Source organism: Sphaerulina musiva (genome assembly GCF_000320565.1).
Source record: "Sphaerulina musiva SO2202 unplaced genomic scaffold SEPMUscaffold_2, whole genome shotgun sequence".
Classification (NCBI taxonomy): Eukaryota; Fungi; Ascomycota; class Dothideomycetes; order Mycosphaerellales; family Mycosphaerellaceae; genus Sphaerulina; species Sphaerulina musiva.
In genome coordinates, this window is record NW_016017384.1 from 2788388 (window position 1) to 2802388 (window position 14001).

At 51.6% G+C, this 14001-nt stretch overlaps 6 protein-coding genes across 6 annotated transcripts; 3 read left to right on the plus strand and 3 right to left on the minus strand.

Moving 5' to 3' along the window:
• Positions 1–542: 542 nt before the first annotated feature.
• On the plus strand, positions 543–3780 carry SEPMUDRAFT_147630 (heat shock protein 70). The gene is made up of 6 exons (XM_016904426.1): positions 543–825; positions 898–928; positions 996–1057; positions 1134–2571; positions 2737–3063; positions 3125–3780. Exons 1-6 carry the CDS (start codon positions 812–814, stop codon positions 3458–3460), a joined length of 2208 nt encoding a protein of 735 aa, XP_016763989.1. The 5' UTR covers positions 543–811; the 3' UTR covers positions 3461–3780.
• Positions 3781–3812: 32 nt separating this feature from the next.
• SEPMUDRAFT_131467 (uncharacterized protein) lies at positions 3813–4664 on the minus strand (the record flags this gene model as incomplete). The annotated part of the gene is made up of 1 exon (XM_016902427.1): positions 3813–4664. The coding sequence occupies one exon, from the start codon at positions 4662–4664 to the stop codon at positions 3813–3815; it is 852 nt and encodes a 283-aa protein (XP_016763990.1).
• Positions 4665–5473: 809 nt separating this feature from the next.
• Positions 5474–6811, plus strand: SEPMUDRAFT_106061 (uncharacterized protein; the record flags this gene model as incomplete). The annotated part of the gene is made up of 1 exon (XM_016900608.1): positions 5474–6811. The coding sequence occupies one exon, from the start codon at positions 5474–5476 to the stop codon at positions 6809–6811; it is 1338 nt and encodes a 445-aa protein (XP_016763991.1).
• Positions 6812–6967: 156 nt separating this feature from the next.
• Positions 6968–7947, plus strand: SEPMUDRAFT_36604 (glycoside hydrolase family 16 protein; the record flags this gene model as incomplete). Its single annotated transcript, XM_016908642.1, has 3 exons — positions 6968–7358; positions 7411–7483; positions 7557–7947. Coding segments are annotated over 3 exons (855 nt in total), but the record flags the coding sequence as incomplete, so codon positions are not given.
• Positions 7948–9091: 1144 nt separating this feature from the next.
• On the minus strand, positions 9092–9526 carry SEPMUDRAFT_37461 (cysteine proteinase; the record flags this gene model as incomplete). The annotated part of the gene is made up of 1 exon (XM_016908670.1): positions 9092–9526. One exon carries the CDS (start codon positions 9524–9526, stop codon positions 9092–9094), a length of 435 nt encoding a protein of 144 aa, XP_016763993.1.
• Positions 9527–11493: 1967 nt separating this feature from the next.
• Positions 11494–13771, minus strand: SEPMUDRAFT_147631 (WD40 repeat-like protein). Its single transcript, XM_016904427.1, has one exon. The coding sequence runs from the start codon at positions 13697–13699 to the stop codon at positions 11654–11656; it is 2046 nt and encodes a 681-aa protein (XP_016763994.1). The 5' UTR covers positions 13700–13771; the 3' UTR covers positions 11494–11653.
• Between the last annotated feature and the right edge of the window lie 230 nt (positions 13772–14001).

A 14001-nucleotide genomic window follows, 5' to 3' on the forward strand; every position in this document is an offset into this window, starting at 1 on the left:
GGTGCTGGGTTGTTTGATGGGCGCGCCAACTGGAGACCAGGAGAGGGCTGCGAGCTTCAGTCACTCACAGACATGCTTGTGGCGAGTAGGGAGTGGCTTCTGCGGCGTGCTTGCTGTTGTCATGAAGACAACTCAAGGTGCAGCCATCTCAGGAGGTACACCTTCCGGCACAGCGTAGGATGTAGTACTCGGAAATACAGGGCGAGGATGTATATCTTGGTGCCATCGTTTCACTAGTTCTACTAACTTAGGCCAATCGTGAATTAAGCGATGGCAGTCGAGTAGCTCATCACAGTGCTGAAGACGACGTTGGGCGTTGAATGTCTCGTAGTGACTCCAGGCGGACCGGCCACGTTCTACTCGAGGAGTGGACTTCATGGGGTCCACTGGATATCGATTGATGATGTTGTTGTTGTTGGGCGACCAGGATGCCAGCGTTGCAAAGATGACGTGTTTTGCACAGTATCACGTGACGCAGAAATGTGTGGGAAGACACTGGTAGCTTCTATTCACTTCTAGTCGGCGACGGAGTGGAAGACGAGCCCGGTCAGAGTCCACTGGAGCATTCATGACAACACAAGCGACATAGTATCCACCCGAACACAGACTCCATTTTGCGAACTGCTTGTTTTGTGTTGCGGCTCCCAAATTCATCGCTCGCGCCGATCCTCAAACTTTTTCCTCAACCACACCTGAAGAAACATACAAACACTCACTAGCTCGAATACTTTTGCGCCCCCACTCCACACCACACACCGATCTACTATACACCACCCACCACACCACACCATACCATACGACATCGCCCACCATGTCTGTCGTTGGGTGAGTGCACTACTCTACACCTTCGGATGCGACATTGCCAGACGGCCGCCAGCTAACCACGAAGTGTTCCAGATTGGATTTCGGTACGCAAAACAGCGTAATTGTGAGTTTCGCCCGCCAGCGCAAATGCCTTTCAATGAGCATCGCTGACCACTTCTCCTCCGTTCCAGGCTGTCGCTCGCAATAAGGGTGTCGATGTTATTACGAACGAAGTCTCGAACCGCGCCACACCGTACGTCTTCCGCCTGCTCCACCACCCACCCACCCACCCACCATCTCCCACCGCCCGCCCACTAACCCTTCCACAGATCGCTCGTGAGCTTTGGCTCAAAATCCAGATTCCTCGGCGAGGCCGCGAAGACGCAAGAAATCTCGAATCTCAAAAACACCGTCGGCTCCCTCACACGACTCGCCGGCCGCAATATCAACGATCCCGATGTACAGATTGAGCAGGAGTTTGTTTCGGCGCCGCTGGTCGACGTCAATGGCCAGGTCGGCGCCCAGGTCACATATCTGGGGCAAAAGACGATCTTCACCGCCACCCAGCTGATTGCCATGTTCTTGACAAAAGCCCGTGAGACCGCATCGAAAGAGTTGAAACTACCGGTCAATGATATGGTCATTGCTGTGCCGGCATGGTATACGGACGCGCAGCGCAGAGGCATCATCGACGCCGCGGAGGTAGCAGGGCTCAAGGTGCTTCGTCTGATTAACGAGACGACCGCGACTGCGCTCGGATACGGCATCACCAAGCTCGACTTGCCAGGCCCAGAGGAGAAGCCCCGACGAGTTGCGATAGTCGACATTGGCCACAGCAACTACACTTGCTCTATCTGCGAGTTCAAGAAAGGAGAGCTCAAGGTCATCTCGACTGCCTACGACAGACATTTCGGAGGCCGCAACTTCGACAAGGTCATCATCGAGCACTTCCGCCAAGAGTTCAAAGAGAAATCGAAGATCGACATCTACGAGAACCCCAAGGCACGCGTTCGTGTGGCTGCCGCAGTGGAGAAGCTAAAGAAGGTTCTTTCTGCAAATGCCATGGCACCCATCAACATTGAATCGCTGATGAACGATGTCGATGTCCGTGGCATGTTGAAGCGTGAGGAGCTGGAGGAGTTGGTGAAGCCACTTCTTGACCGCGCACACATTCCTCTCGAGCAAGCGTTGGCGGAGGCCAAGCTGACGAAGGACGACATTGACTATGTCGAGCTAGTTGGTGGCTGCACGCGTGTACCAGCACTCAAGTCCATCATTCAAGGCTTCTTCGGCAAGACCCTCAGCTTTACCATGAACGCAGACGAGGCCATCGCGCGAGGATGTGCCTTCAGCTGTGCGATTCTGTCACCAGTCTTCCGTGTCCGCGACTTCAGTGTGCAAGACATTGTGAACTACCCGATCGAGTTCACCTGGGAGAAATCACCGGACATTCCAGACGAGGACACGAGCCTCACTGTCTTCAACAGAGGCAATGCGCTGCCATCGACCAAGATCCTCACATTCTACCGAAAACAGCCGTTCGACTTGGAGGCCAAATACGCAAAGCCCGAGGGATTACCAGGCAAGATGAACCCGTGGATAGGTCGTTTCAGCGTCAAGGGTGTGCAGGCAGACACCAAGGACGACTTCATGATCTGCAAGCTAAAAGCCCGGCTCAACTTGCACGGTATTCTGAACGTGGAGCAGGGCTATTATGTTGAGGAGCAGGAGATTGAAGAGCCTATTCCAGAGGCCAAGGATGGTGACGTGAGTACAGCCCCGAGTTTGCCTGTTGCGTTTTTTTCGACAGAAGAGAAGGAAGCGGCCACGATGATGACTACGGCGCAACCTCAGAAATTGCGGCTTGGCGCAGACGAACGCGTGGCGAAACGCCTGAAAACGGAACCATTGCTGACAAATTCCCAACAACAGGCAATGGACACCGACAAAGCCAATGGCGAAGCTACAGCGCCCAAGACTCGCAAGGTCAAGAAGCAAGTCCGCAAGGGTGATCTACCACTCTCTGCCGGCACAGCATCGCTTGACCAACAGCAAAAGGATCTGCTTCTCGAGCAGGAAGGCCAGATGATTTCGGAAGACAAACTTGTCGCCGAGACTGAAGATCGCAAGAATGAGCTCGAGTCGGAGATCTACTCGATGCGCGGCAAGATTGACGAGCCATACACCAGTAACGGCTACGCAGACTTTGCCAGCGATGACGAGAAGGCCAAGGTTCGCGCTAAGTGCGATGAACTTGAAGTAAGTTGTAGCAGTCCCTGAATTACTGGTTCATATAGTTATGCTAACATGATGCTCGCAGGACTGGCTGTATGAAGATGGCGAAGACGCCAAGAAAGCACAGTATGTCGCCAAGTTCGAGGAACTTCGCGCATCTGCCGCACTCATCATTTCTCGCTTCAACGAGAAGCGCCAAGAAGAAGAGGAGGCTCGCAGGAAGATCGAGGAAGAGGCTGCTGCCAAGCGAAAAGCAGCAGATGACGCTCGTCGAGCAGCGGAGGCCGAGAAGAAGAAGGCCGAGGAGGAGGCCAAGAAGGCTGCAGGGAAGGAGAGTGACGCAAAGCCCGACGAGGAGATGAAGGATGCTCCTGCTGAAGCCGAGGGTGAGAAACCGGCTGATGTGGAGGAGGCTGCTTAGGTGTCGAGTGAACTTGCGACACCAGGCGCATTTCCTTATGTCCTCGAGGGTTGTTGTCGAAGTGAAGACGAGACGACCAAGGATAAATGCATAGATGTGGACTCGACTCTGATGTCTACCGGGGGAGACAGGCGAATGCTTGGTAATGACAACTCGCATAGCTATGAGAGATGGATTTGCATGATAAAAGAAGCTTCTTTGAAATTTCGACCGACTGCGTCTACTACATCTTGCGTCTTTTACCTTGACTATTGTGAGAGCTGCCATGGTTGCATGGCGACTGTAGCAGAACGAGACGCATTGGAATACAAGACCATCACACATGAGCTGTATTCTGTGACTTTGCAAGATTTCACTCTCCCCCCGCCGTCGACATCGTCTTCGTCGTCGTCAATGTCGGCATCATCACCATCCTCGCCAACTCCATCGGAACGCTCAATCCCGCAGAATTTCCTATACATCCCCACCAAGCCATGAACCATTGCATTCCTCCTTCTCTACCTCCCCTTTCTTCTTCTCCACCTCCACCACCGTTTTTCCCAAGTCGACGTGTTGATGATGATAATGATAAAATCTCCGCAACAGCTTCTTGCGTTCTGCAAGGATGAATGAAATATACGGGTTTTCCTGTTGTGGGATGATCGATGAGCGAGAGGAGTATTGTTGAGGAAGAGGAGGAGGAATGTTGGAGGTGGGTGAGGAAGGGGTCGGGGTCATTATCACTATCGTCATCATCATTATTGTTGTCGTCATCTGGAAGTGTGATAGGTGGTGGTGGAGGTTTGTGAATGTAGAGGATTGGAACACGGTAGGTGGGGGAGTAGATGATGTCGTAGGTTATTGTTGTTGCTGGGTCTGTCGATGGATGTGTTGTTGTCGGGGGGAATTTGGGGAGGCATTCGGGATCTTCTTCTTCTTCTTCTTCGATGGCTTGTTTGTCGTTGATGCTCTGGCTTTGAGCTTGTTGAGTTTCTGGGACTTGATGTTGTTGAGGAGTTGTATCTGGTGGTTTCGTCGCCCTTTTGCTGCAAACGGAAAGTCGTCTTGTAAGTCTTAGGAAGTGGTTCAGACTAGAAGGGAGGTTCTGGCTTCTGATAAGAGTCACATCTTGCCAATCACAATTTTTTAGTTGAGCAGTATGCTTGAGAGTCTGGAAATGTTGTGCGAGTTCTTCGATGGCTAATTGAAATTGTGCTTCGTCCATGTCGTTTATTTGGTTATATAGTAAGGTAGCTTCACAGCCGGTGGAGCTGAAGTCATGGCCAAGAATATGCCAAGGCTCACGTGACTGTAGTGAATCCATTCTCTTCACTCTTGAGACTTTACTCTTCCTTTTCCCTTCGCCCAACCAATAATCGACAGCGTCGATCCTGTTCATGGCCATAGATGGTCATGACCATGAAACAGCCAATGCTCGTGTCGTCTATGTACATGTGGACGGTATTTGCCACCGGCCTGTTTCCATGCCTCGCGAAACCATACCGACAACAATGCTACCACGCGCCCGCCACGCGCCAGCATTCCTCGGAGCACTTTATCAGGCTTTTGTGGCACAAGAGAGCATGGCATGGACCATCAGATGTGAAGGCGAGGCCGTGGTTAGCATTCCATCTGCGCGTATGCTCGGAATAACAGCATATGTGTCGATACAAGTTAGGTCGAGCGCCGCTGTGCTTTTGGCAGTGGTGCGCCCTCTTTCACTTCATCTGACTCTCATAATTGTCCTTCAATCATGGCTAGTTTCAGTCTTGCAGTAGCGGTGCTTCTCAGCTCGATCGCCAGTGCCCATCCACCCTGGTATCATCCACATCCTCCAGCTGTTCACAACGATACCTGTCGCGAGGCAGCCCCATACGTCTCAGCTTTGCGGAGTTACAATGCTGCAAGCTCATTGTGTTCTTCAGTTCTCGGACTTACTGCAAGTGGGCTGATTCTACGCAGGATGGACTACTCTAACGTCTGCTCTAGGCAAAAACTGTGATCAAAACATCTACGAAGCATGCTTATTTCACAATGAATCGGACGAGTAATGCAGCCACTGTAACACTCACGGCTAGCGCTTCGGCCATCGTACTGCCCGCTGTCACCATGACAGGAAACAGCTCGACCACAACTGTCTATTCGAACAACACCATCGTAATTACACGGGATCGGTCGACAACTCGTGCTCCGACTAGCACCTCATATACCACTGTCATCTCAACGACCACGATCTGCGGCAACTCGACTGCTGCTTTGAACGTGACTGCTGCTTCGAACATGACCGCTGCTTCGAACGTGACCGATAATGTCAGGCGTCATTTTGGAGGCTGGGGAGGAAAGCCACACTGGCATCCGGACTTTCATAATGGTCCCGACCCTGACTGGGAACACCCGAAGGATCTTCCTCCAGCACTCGAAGGAGCCGCTGTATCTGCAATCTCGTCCGGCTGCAGCTGCATGAGCCTGGAGCCGGAGACATCTACAATTACGACTTATACAACGATGTCATCCAATTACACCCGACTAGACTTGGTAACCGCTTCAGCCACCATCCAGCCATATCGTACTTCCGTCAACACGACAACCATTCGTCCTGTGGTAACGCGGACAGTCACAGCTACTCGAACTGTCCAGTCCTTGGTTACGGAGACCCCGATTGTCACCTCCACTATCCTTGAAACGACTACAGTATTGATCGGGCAACAGTTTGGAGCACCAACTGTTGTGCTCGCAAGGCCAACTGCCATCACAGGAGTGGACAGCGACGGTCTAGCCACAAAAGACTTTGACGACGAGCGTTACCCCATTGAGCTTCCTTTCAAGCTTGAGGCCTATGGTATACGAAGCAGTCGTGTAATGGTCTCCGTCAATGGCTGGATAGCACTCAGTAGGGATAGTGGATCGGTCGACCACTACTCGTTCGTGAATGCTCAGCTGCCACGAATGAATACGGATGACGATTATGGTCTTCCCGACACCGCCTTTTTGCCTTACTGGAACGACCTTTTCGTGGCACAGGGCACAGCACAAGGCCTCTACTACGAGATTGGAGGTGAAGCGCCAAACAGGAATGTTTCTTTCGAATGGTATACGAGTCTGTACTCGCAGCCCCTCGGCTACTACCACTTCATCGCCACGTTCCAGGAAGCTAAAGCCGGGGCTGTGGTCTACACTTATTATCAGGCGAATGGTGAAGTGCCATCGAACACGCAAAGATATGGCACTATTGGCGTGCAGAGTTTTGTGGACGACAAGTCTGCACAATACTCCTATAACCGGCTGATCGCACCCGGCTTGGAGATCACTTATGATCCGGAGAAGAATTTGTTCTTGCGCACTAATTCTGTCAACTGTGTACTGTCGAGATGAGTATCTGATTAGTGGCTGAAAGAGTAGAGGCGACCCTTTGTACCTCATAATCTGAAAACAGTCTGGCCCCGTTTGACATGCTTTTCTTTGTTCGTCCAGATCATATTGACTTCCCCACGCAGACACTCCACCATCGACAGTGTACCACTATCAACTATGTTCAGCCTGGCGACCTCGACAGGCGCGTTCCTGCTCCTTGCAGGCTCAGCGATCGCTCAGCGTGCAGATGGACAATTCTGGCCCTGCAACCCGCTCTTCAACGCTACTGGCGCATGCCCCCCGAACCCAGGCCTGCCAACTAACAAGTACGAGATTGACTTCACGAAGATCAAGTCGATCCCCGACGACTGGACCATTTCCAACTATGCCACGATCAACTTTGGACCCGATGGCGCGGAGTTCACATTCAACAAGCGGTATGATGCACCTCAGCTTTGGACCAACTTCTTTATCTTCTTTGGAAGGGTCGATGTGGAGATGAGGGTTGCCAATGGAACCGGCATGATCTCTAGTGCAGTGTTGATCTCGGACGATTTTGACGAAATAGGTATGCCAGGCACGATGCTCAATACCATCATCGTTCACTGACAATCCATCAGACTTCGAGTTTTCTGGCAACAACTTTGGTAACCCCTCATTCGCAGCCGGTAAAGGCCAAAACAACTACTTTGGGTGAGATGTGACTCCGATTCATCCTCATCGTACTGCACAGCACGCAGGCTAACTATTGTATGTATCCGTGTAGCAAAGGGCTGACTGGTAATTATGACCGTGGCTCCTGGTTTGACGTCTCCCGCCCACAGGAAACTTTCCACAAATACAGTGTCGAATGGCGTAAAGCATACACCAACTGGGAAGTTGATGGCAAAGTGATCCGCACCTTCAACTACGCAGACTCGTCGGGAGACAAAGGCAACTACCAATATCCTCAGACACCTTCAAAGTTGCAGCTTGGTATTTGGGCTGGAGGTGATCCTGGACAGAATTCGGGAACCATGAGCTGGGCCGGAGGCATGACGGATATTTTTGGTGGTCCATACACGATGTTCGTCAGGAAGGTGACGATTCACAGCTACAATCCCGCTTACGCCTACAACTACACCGACCAGTCTGGGAAGTGGGAGAGTATCCAGCTCGTGCAGGATCCAGGTGCGGAGACAAGCAACGTCAGTGTCACAGTCAAACCGCCGAGTGTGGATATCCCAACGAGCATTATTTCTTCGGACCTCAGCTCCTCCACCTCTTCCGTTTTTTCGGATGTCAAGAGTAGCACGACGATATCATCAAGTGTCGTGTCATCATCATCTTCATCGTCATCGTCATCATCGACGACGACAAGCAAATCTGCCACCACGAGCACTCAATCACGCCCCACAACCTCTACAGTCAGCTCCACTACCACTACAACCACCAAACCAAGTTCCACCTCCACTTCTGCGACCACAAAACCAAGTCCCACATCCACCACTGCAACCACCAAACCCAGTTCCACCTCGACTACCTCCAAACCCACGTCGACAACAACATCCAAAAGAGTGACCAAAACGATCACCACCACCAAAATCATCACCAAAACAGCCACGTTGAAGGGCTACAACGGAAGGAAAACTACCACGGTCAAAACCCTCACGTACACCTCGACGTACAGAGTCGTCGGTACGAGCACTGTGGCAGGGGGTTGGTGGAATCGTTGGGGTGGAAATTGGAATGATGGTTGGTGGACGACTGATGCGCATGGGAAAGCAGAGTATGCCGGATCGTGGAATGGAGGGGCGCCGAAGGGGTATCGAGAGTGAGAGATGCGTTTGTCTTTTTGAGAGAGGGAGGGATAGGGGCGAGGGAGAGGGTAATCTAGGTTGGGCTTGGACTTGTCTATATAGTGCTTGTATATCAATTTTCCGTCTCGTATCAAGCTCGCAGACTCGATGAAGTTGAGAGAATACTTTCGGATATGTAGTGCTACTTCATACAACGCTGTGGTCGAAGAGCTTAGGCCTGGCTCAGGGGCACTTGGCTCTTGCCGCCGCAGGCTGTCTCTAATCTGAGCTGCGTGGTCTGCAGTACAAACGTGAGATACATATTGAGTATAATATCTGGACTTACCACGCCGCCTTCTCCTGTCTGCATATTCTGACGGTAATATAGCCTGAGTTCGCTTACAGTAGCATAGACAATGAAGAAAACATGGAAAGAGAGAAGGGGAGAGCGAGCAAAAATATTAAATTTCCTCCCTGAACGATAAGAATCTAACTAAATCTATCAAATACAAGGACCCGTCTATCACTTCTTTCCGCGTATTTTAGTATAATACAAAACATACGGCTGAAATCTGTCCTTCTTATCCCAAATCGGCTGCTGAATATCCGCAAAGTTGTTAGTGCTGACAACCTTCCTCGAATCGTTAATGAGGCGAAATCCGCTTCCTTCGACCGCACCTCGCACACCAGCGATATAATGACCAGCGCCAATTTCATTTCCATGATGCGCGACCATTCCTGAGAAACGATATCGCACTTGAGCGGTGGGGTCGGCGAGATATTCGGATAAATCCAAGATTTCGGGAAAATCGTGATCGGTCATGACTTTGAATTCGTTACCGTAAAGATCTAGCGCAGTTCGTGTGAGCTGTATGACGAGGACGTCGGGGCAAGATGTGAGTCGGATGTAGCGTTGTTGGGCCGGTGCCGTGTAGCCTGGGCGCGACTGTGCTCTCATGCAAGCTGCGCTGCTGCAGGTATATGGCAATAGGTCGGGGTCGAACATGTAGTTTTGGCGAATGAGTTGCTCCACGTTGAGGCCCAGAGCAGGAGTGCGGAGATCGATGGGCCCGAGGCCGAAGCAGTCTGTAACGCTGTGGATGAGCGTTGTGAGGCCACAGGCAACGCAGTCGAAGAGATGGTCTTGTCCAAAGTAAAAGACTTCCTCTACGCTGGCTCGCTGGGCAGGGTCTGAGACTGTCAGAAGCTGTGTGCGCAGAAAGTCAATATAGCAAAACGGGTCGTTTTGTTCTGAATCGTGGTAATCTCCGAGAACTGGATCGTCGGCAGCGATGGTCCTCTTAGCAGCAGCGTGGATGTCAGCGGTTGATATGGTTTTAGTTGACCTCGTTTGATTCCCATTCCAGTAGCTTTGCACGAAGCTCTGAAGACCGCATACCATACACTGCCTCTCAGTCTGCTGGCAATCTCGATGAAGGTTACCAAGCAAGTGGTATATCGGCGGTGCGTGGGCAACACATTGGAGAGTGGCGATCCAGTAGCATCTCCAGCTATCGATGTTCTTCAGACCTTTGGACTCCCTCGACCGTAAGATCAACGTGTCTTTGACGGGGAAGTGGGCATCTATCTTGTTGGTTCGAACGAATTCGGGATTAATGATCCGCCCTGTACTGATTCGGATGCCCCCATTTTTACCGGTTAATGTCGTGCCAGCGGGAATTCGTGCTGCGGTTCGCAATCTTTGTAGCTCTCTACGATGTCTGGCCCCGTCTTTTTGAACTGCTTGAATCCGTGCGAGATCTGCTGCTGCATCTGAGAAGGACTTCGGCGGCGTTCTCTGACCTGCGTTTGTCGCCGCCCTGGTGGTGAAGGTGGTCCTCGGCTTCGTCGCCCTCGCAGGTGGTGCCGTGGGGGCCTTGGGGGCCATGACAGCAGTGGTCCGGATTCTGCGTTCAAACCGTTCGACCAGAGAGGGAGATTTTGAGGATTCGGTGATGCTGGTTGGTCTATTGATTCGTATTGGCTTCGATAATCTCTAGCGGGGAAATTTTAAAGTGAATAACACTTTTATCTTGGAAATTTCTTTGTTCCAGATGCATCTCGGGGCAACTTATGTTTTTTTGTTATTTCCGGATCTGTCAAATTTCTTTTGTAAGGTCAAAGATAGTTAATAAAGAGCTGCGTTGCCCGTTGTCTAGATGACTTCGAGAGACTTGGAGAAATGGTGTAGTGCCTCAACTAACAGATCTCTGCGGCCAGTTATCACAACCTATTAGGGTTCGTACTGTCGCTGCAGTGATCTCCTACCCACCTTTGTCTACCTTTGTATACCTTTGAGTGGCTTTGCTGGCTCTGGGTCAAACGCTGACCCTGCTCGTTCCGTTATGTAGGCTCTGGCTGTATGAAGAACACGCTCCGCATTACCTTCCAGATAATCAGCCCTGATCTAGACGTGGCATAGCTTGAGCAGCATGTTCTAGAGCGACTGTTCGAAGTAGGGCACATAGAAATCTTCTCAGGCATGGTAGAAGCGCCTAGTAAATAAGCCTTAGTATTGCTTCAGTTGCTTTTCGTAGTCCTTCTCTTCGAATAGACAGTCTCTGAGTAGCCAACGGGACATGGCCAGTAGAAGACATATAACACGAAAGGTAAGGTTTAGAGTAAAGGTCCAAGGAGAGTACAGATAAGGTAATCTTTCTAAACAAACTTACGCTAGCCTGTTTGCTTGTTTGCGTCTCTACTGATCACGCTAGCTACTTCTAGACCTAATTTGTATTGAATATATAAAATAGGTCATACTAGTAGAACTGGGTATAGCTACCAGGTAAGGTTCGATAAGGTTTGCGCTAGTCCCGAAGTATTTCTATATCAGAGGTGAATAACAAGACTAACAGCAAGTTTTCGTGTTGGTTACTTCGTGTAGATACTAGAGGGAGAAATCGCTCCGGGACGTTGTAAAATGTGGTTGGTTTGTTCATCTACAGAACTCACTCCTTATACAGGGTATAATATGCTCTAGAGCTATAATTCCCATCAAGCCTCTGTTGTAGCCGTCCAAAAAAAGATTCCAGTTGCCAAGTGACCTTGTTCATGCTACTTTTCAATGCATAGGGGCACTTCGTGCTCAGCACTCCTCCTCATCCCACTCAGCGTCGACATCTGCCCAGCCCATTTGCCACCGCTCTCCTCCAAAGTCACCATTTGTCCTCAGTGCTCGAGCCTTCTGTGCATCTTCGCGCCAGCAACGTGCCGAGTAGTCGTCACCAACAGAGATGAGATTGCCCTCTGTTGTCCATGCCAGGGAGGTAACCTCCTTTGAGTGTGCGCCAACCAGTGCTGTGCCCTGTTCATATATCGGTACATCGGAACCGGAAGCTCGCTGTGAGGCCCTTGCTGGTGCTGGAAGACCATAATCCTCCTCATCCTCCTGGTCGTCTTGAGAAGGTCGCTCTCGTTGAGGAAGATGTCGCTCATCGGTTGGAAATACCACTGGGCAATTGTTCGAGCTACCGACAGCGAGCATCTCGCCTTTGCCGCCTGCTGCAGGCCGCAATGCAGCCTTGATGTAAAAGGTGGCCAGTCGCAGCTGGGGATGCTTGAAGCCGTAGAGTGGGCCCAGGCCCGGCATTGGCTCCTTCAACATACGACGCCTGCTTGATCCCGAAGACATCTCCGGCGCATTACCGAGGACGATCTGATTCAAGGAATATGCATATACAGTCCAGTCTCTGCAAACGGTATAGAGTCTGCTGCCATCGCCCGAGAGCGCCATGGCATTGATGCCAAAGTTCCGCTTACTGCCATGTGCAGCGGGTACGGGAGTGCTTGAGACAGGGACAGGTGCTCCTCTTCGTGCCGACATGCCAGCATTACGCACATCCCACAGCTTGACGGAAGCGTCAACCTCGCTCGAAGTGATGATCATATGTTCCCGTCCATTGGGCAAGTGGTGAAATGATGTGATGGACAGCTCATCCCGCTGACCTGAGTTGTAGCTTCGCTCGTCAGACTTATGACCATAAGCGACTTCAAGCGTCTTGCCATAGCGTGTCTCTGGTGAAACTCCGCCACTACGGCTCTTCAGAGATGTCCTGAAGTTCTGTACAGCCGACTTGCCGCCACATCGCAGATCCCACAGCTGGATGCTCCCGTCGCGAGAGCTGGTTGTGATCATGTTGTCGTCAGTAGGCTGGAAGCGGACTTGTTTTACACTGCTTTTGTGGCCACTGAGGATACATATTGTTCGTTGGGATTGCATGTCGACCACACGAGCAGTTTGATCACCACTAGCTGTTGCCAGAATGTAGTCGTCTGAGCTGAAAGCAATGTCCATCACAGCATTGCTGTGCACCTTGATTTTCAAGTGTAGCTGACTGAATTCTGCGGCGAGAGATGAGTCCATGATGTGCACAGAGCCTTCCTCGTCACCTACGGCTACGAGCGGATTCGTATTGCACGCCGTGGTGCAGAAGGGCAATGCTGGACCACTCCCAAAGACTCGTGAGTCTTGTGGAGTGGTGACAAAGTCCGCAGTCTCTGCTCGCCAGTCGACACCGTGGTCCACGCCGCGGAAGCCTTGGGAAAGTGCATCGAAGCCGCCGAAGCTTCTCTCCATAATACGGCGCGATGGACCGGGTCTACGCAAGCGTTGAATTTGTTTCGGGCGTGGTTCCAGCTTTCGCAGCAGGTCTGGCAAAGTCTCCGCTTCAGAAAGCTCCCCGTCGAATATGTCAATAGGCTCTGCTACCTGTCCATGGCGCAGTGGCGAGGACTGCAGTGGCGAACTGTGAATGTCTGCAGAGAATTTCCGTCTTTTCAATGGTCTGGCACAGCTGGAAGAGTACTCTGGACCCGGCACGAAGTCATCGACGACCCGAACATCGCCAGCTGCTCGTCGATTGACGCCATTCCTGGTGATGTCTCGTAATTGCCGGCCTGCTTTGCTGGTGCGGCTGCCTCTTGTCGAGACGGACTTCTGTGGCTGGAAGAACTTTCTGAACCTCCTGGGCGTAATGGTCGGGAGGCCTTTGGGCTTCTGCGTGCTGTAGGCATTGGACGATCTGCTCTGCGGTCTTGGGGGCGATGACTGGAAGTTCTCTTTCTGGAAAGCGATCTTGTGGTGTTCGAAATACTGGCTCTCTTGAGATGACGGAGGCGGTAAATCCGCCATGGTGGAGTGTACCTGATGTAGTAGAGTCGCGGGACGATGGTGAGGATGTAGAGCTGCGAAAGACAGAGGGCAGGAAGCAGACGGACAAGGGAAGTGCAGGTGCAGGTGGCAGGTGCAGCTATTTTACGTTGCAGAACGCGAAAAGAAGGCGCGCGACCGCGACGACGCGCTTAAGGTTTGCTCCGCTCTCGGGTATCGGCCCGAACAGCTTGAGATTCTCCGACGGCAAGGGTCTGCATCTGAAATTCTTTCGACGGAAGCTTGCCGGTCTTGCGCAACGCACAATCGATCTGCTTGCTGGT

What these genes read in the sequence shown, in the direction of transcription:
- SEPMUDRAFT_147630 (XM_016904426.1), top strand. An exon ending in GTCTCGAACCGCGCCACACC is followed by an intron (nt 1,058 to 1,133) that starts GTACGTCTTCCG and finishes ACCCTTCCACAG; the next exon opens with ATCGCTCGTGAGCTTTGGCT. An exon ending in CTAAGTGCGATGAACTTGAA is followed by an intron (nt 3,064 to 3,124) that starts GTAAGTTGTAGC and finishes TGATGCTCGCAG; the next exon opens with GACTGGCTGTATGAAGATGG.
- SEPMUDRAFT_147631 (XM_016904427.1), bottom strand. Translation starts at nt 13,699, where the DNA reads ATGGCGGATTTACCGCCTCCGTCATCTCAAGAGAGCCAGTATTTCGAA.